Below are 4817 nucleotides of genomic sequence, written 5' to 3' on the forward strand. Positions count from 1 at the left end.
GCAAATTGCTAATTTTTTTTTAAAATATAGAGGATAAATTACTAATTTTTTTTCTTATAAAAAGATAATTTGTACATTTGCAATATCACAAGGGACTAATTTGCCTTTTCACCTGTTATAATTTAGTAATACGTACAAATGGCAATAACCTTCCGGAGTATGAAAGAGGGAGACCGAAGCTCACGTACGTGGGAAACTGCAGATCAACTACTCATAAGTCACAACACTAACAATGTCTTAGTTTAATAGTTGAGATTAAAATTAAAATTCCACAATAAAGTGTGAGGTTATGACTCGAGTTTTATTGAATTTGTAGATATTTTTTTCCCAATTTATATTAATAATTGTCATAATAAAATTTAGTTTGTTAAATTTAACAAATCGAATTCAAATAAGTTTTTATCAATCGAGTATCGAGTAGTTTGATTTATTTTTCGGGCTTAGTCCTAGTAGATGTGTGTGGGTATTTATCTCACTTTATATAAATTTATTGTAATTTATATCTTTTAATACTATTAATTATATTAATGTATTGATTGAATCGATGTATTGCTCAATTTAGTGCTTACGAAATTACGAAGATAAGAATAATGTGATTTCAAACATTTCTTTTTCTACTTTATTCCTTGTCAAATATGTGTGGAATAATAATTATTTTACTTTATTGTTTACTTCAGTCGATGAAAAGTGTTATTTATTACATACTTTAGTACGACATTGTTGTTTCTATTAATATATTCTCATTACATCTTGGAAATGAATTCATTTGATACTCGCCTCCGTCCAGATTTAAGTATTATCCTGATACTTTTGTAATATTTCTTTTAATTTTTGTGAAAAAAATAAATTGTAAGTTAAAAATAATAAAAAATTTGAGAGCGTTTGAAAATAAAAATAAAACGTGGAAAAAAGTCGAAATTTGAGTGTTTTGGAAAATAGATTAATGCTTATGATAGGTAATTTTACAACTAAGCTTGTGATACACCATATACTATTATTGGTTGCAAAGACCCCTTATAAAAATGCCTGCAACCTAAAAATTATGGTAAATCATTACTATTTATCGTGGTCAAATAAAATTAATAAGAAACTTAAATTTTGACCTCGATCAATTGATATTTAATATTTGGCATGATTTTAGTTATGGTCAAAATATTTTATCATAGTTTTCACCAACACCTTAGCATGCCCATCTCTTGTTTTATCTCGTGCTTGGATTGTAATTCTTTTTCACTGCACATGACAATAACACTAATATTTTGTTTAGAATTAACAATAGTTTTGGAGGGCAACCTATTTTGGGTTTCTAACTGACTAACGAATAATGCCAATTGACTCACGTGGGACTCTAAATTTGAATGCTTACGCGAGTCTTCTGTTAAAATTGTTTGTGCTATCAATAAGTGTTTTCTTCATATTTTCAAAAGACGTACCTAAATTGGAGTTGGGTTGAGATGACGACTTCGATGGTCTATTTTGAAAATTTTGTAAGGGTTGAGACTAGAAACCGTATAACTACGGTTGGGATGATCCCTTCATCCGGGATTGTACGTGTTTGAATAAGTATCACTCCACGGTGGGTTATTCTTGGAAGGTAGGACATATATCGGTGTTAGAACAGGTGACCAAAATGACAAATAATTTGGCGTTCTTGTAATCAATTTAGCAATTTCTTTTATACATAATTGAATTAAATGAATAAAGTAATAATCCATTGGCAATGTGTTTGATGTTCTTAATATTGATATGTACTTAATGGAGTTCATAATATGCACGTAATATTTTTGTCAGAAGTTTTATGGAATAAGGCTTGGGACCAAATTGTAACTGTTACGAAGTTATAGAATGTACGTATATAATGTGATGAGTAAAGAACAAATATTACCAAAATAACAAAAAGACTAATTTATTATGGGAAGTAAAATGCAATTTTTTTAATCTCCTCATGCAGAAAACATTAGACAACGCTCCTCAACATTTGTAATGGAACTCATGTCATGTATATGATGTTTTTGTAAGAAATTTTACGCTTGGGACCAAGTTATAATCTTTTTTGGAGTTATGGATACGATATGTTAAGGAAAAATATAACCAAAACTACAGAAACGCTAACTTATGAAAAGCAAAATACAGTTTTTGGAATCTCCTAATGCAGGAGCAGGGAACCCCTCTACTTTAAAATTTGAGGGGTCACATATATTGTCTTTTTTTTTTTTTTTTAAAGAAACTTTTGTCCAATATTTTTTCATGCGATGTAAAACGCAATTAACCCTACTAATAATTTAATATATATCCAGTGTTTGCCACATTATTAATTCTGACTCTTCTTTCACATTTACAATATTTTTGGTTATTTCCACCACACATTGCATCAGTTTTAATCTACTAAGCAAAGAATCAAAATTAGGAAGAAATCATGAGCAAGAAATCATGTTGCAAGTCTTGTTGTAATTGTCATCTGACAGCGGAAGCAACAGTGTGAGCCCAGAACCTGAGATGATCTTTCAGTTCCGTTTCATTCCCAAAAGCTGGAATTCTCCAATCAATCAATGGATTATTCTTCACTATCTTCTCGTCTTCCAAACACTCCCACGCCTCAGACAGATACGGCCTGGAGACGGCCGTCGACGGCGCCTCCCCGCGTTCCTTACCCGATTCCTCCTGCACGTTCTTCCCCAGTCTCTGCAGCCCTGGAATTATCGACACCAATCTTGAATCCCTGTCTTCGTCCGAGAACACAAACCCTAGATCCATAAACCCTTTTAATTCCTCAAATTCGAGCTCCGACAGACTTCTGCTACCACTTCTCCTGATCTTTCTACACCCCGCGTGTTTCGTGCGGGAGACACGTCGTACTGTGTGAGAGCGGGAGCTGTCGACGCTGGCAGTATCGCTACTCATGAGTTCTTGCTTTCTTGGTGGTGGTGGTGATGACGAATCTTGGGAACTCCGAACTTCTTTGCCTGAGAGTATGGTCTGAAGCTGAGGCCCCAACACTGATGTCGGGGAAGAGTCGGAGCTGCAGTCTTTGGAGCTCAAGAACTGGTCGCTGTGGGATTTTCTCATCAGGGTTATGACCCGATTCAGGTTTTGTCCAAGAACTGGAGCGTTTTTTAGCTTAGACGAAGAGGGTTTGGCTGTGAAAACTCCATATTCGAACCAGTAGGAATCAAACAGGTTTAGGAGTACTGTTTCCTCAGCTGACATCTTCTGTCGGCAACTGATCAAGAAGTCTCACACTGCACACAGTGGTTACTGGTTCTGAGACTACGAGAGAAATGTTGCAATGTTCAAGATTTGTTTAGCATGTGATTGTGAGGTGTAGTAGATTATATACTTTTATGAATATATGAAGTGTGGTGGGGGTTGGCGGGGTGGTTGTGGGGGGTGGGGTGGGGTGGGGCATTACATTATTGACCCTCACAATGCACTTCTATATTGGAATAATTACGTGGAAGATTATGAAGATTAGTGCACACGGTTATCTTTTTGCTTAGCAGTCTACGTGTTTTTCCTGTTGCGATGGTAATGGTAATATTTTACTCTGCAGGCTTTGAATTTTCTTTCTTTCTTGTTGCTTTGATTGGCACTTTGTCAGTGTCTGAACATAAGCCACATAATGTGGGAGATGTGGGCCTAATTTTGGTTAAGAGTTAAAAGTTTCAAATATTCAAGAATGGGACTACAATTTAAATACACTTGCTATCTCTTATTATATTTAATATAGGCAAAATTGTAAAAAAATAAAAAAAAAATTCTGATTTAAAAACTTAGCAAAAAATCTCCCCTATTTTGAAAATAGATAAAATATCCCTTGTGTTTTCTTTATTCAGCACACACTCTCTATTTTGATCGAAAGCTTAACGCCGTTAAATTTTACTATAAATTGACTGTTATACCCTTATATATTACATATTGTTCTTGTTTTTAGGATCATTATTGATTAAATGAGAGTCACCAATCTAATTAATTAATATGTATCACTAGATCTTAAACTTATAAAACAAATTAAGAATTTAGATTTATTAATTTTAAATATATATTATTAAAAATAAAATTAAAAAAATAAAGCCTGCTCCCACCCCCATCCCACCCTCACTGTTTCCCCCGCCGCCTACCCCCATCCCCACCCCTTGCATCGGCCATCCTCGATCCGGCAACGTCGGCCAGTAGAAAGAGAGAGGGCGACAGCAAAGAAAGAGGGTGACAACCGGCCGGCATTCAGCCGTCGCCCCAGAGAGAAAAAAGAGGGCAATGGTGTTACTGTCTCCCTCCTGTGCGGGGGCAGTGGTCGTCGCCATCACCGTCGCCCTCTTTTTTTTTTTTTTTTACTCATGATAAAAAATATTAGTCTGTTTAACTATTTAAAATATTTTAGCTACCCTTACAAAAATCACAATCAATAAATATTGTATGATCATAGTAAAAAACTATTTACTACCACTATTTCATCTTAATTATAGCAATTAGCCATGATCAGATGTTATATATATCTTCTAGTGACATCATCAATTGTAGCATTTCGAACTAACCGACTGGAGTGCAATTTTGTTAGTTTTTGAAATATTTTGACGTTTAAATGATATTAGAGAGCATTTTGGTCATTTCAAACTGTTTGAAGATGGCACCCACCATGTAGAAAAGGGGAGAAAAAAATGAAGAAAATTCATACAACTTTATCACATTGAAATAATTATGAGAAAATGACATATGAGCAAAGTACATCATTCCCAATTAGCCCTAACTATTTAGAGGGGCATTCTAAGTAAAGAAGCCCTAACTGCATCTTCAATTGTAGTTGGTGCAATTATTGAGGT

The 4817-nt window shown here is 34.5% G+C and overlaps 1 protein-coding gene across 1 annotated transcript; it reads right to left on the reverse strand.

Annotated features, from left to right (window-relative positions):
• Positions 1-2265: 2265 nt before the first annotated feature.
• On the reverse strand, positions 2266-3311 carry LOC105165845 (uncharacterized). The gene has a single exon (XM_011085008.2). The coding sequence runs from the start codon at positions 3205-3207 to the stop codon at positions 2455-2457; it is 753 nt and encodes a 250-aa protein (XP_011083310.1). The 5' UTR covers positions 3208-3311; the 3' UTR covers positions 2266-2454.
• Positions 3312-4817: the final 1506 nt, after the last annotated feature.

The sequence above is a fragment of the Sesamum indicum genome, linkage group LG12, assembly GCF_026168435.1.
Source record: "Sesamum indicum cultivar Baizhima isolate 11 linkage group LG12, ASM2616843v1, whole genome shotgun sequence".
Taxonomy (NCBI): Eukaryota; Viridiplantae; Streptophyta; class Magnoliopsida; order Lamiales; family Pedaliaceae; genus Sesamum; species Sesamum indicum.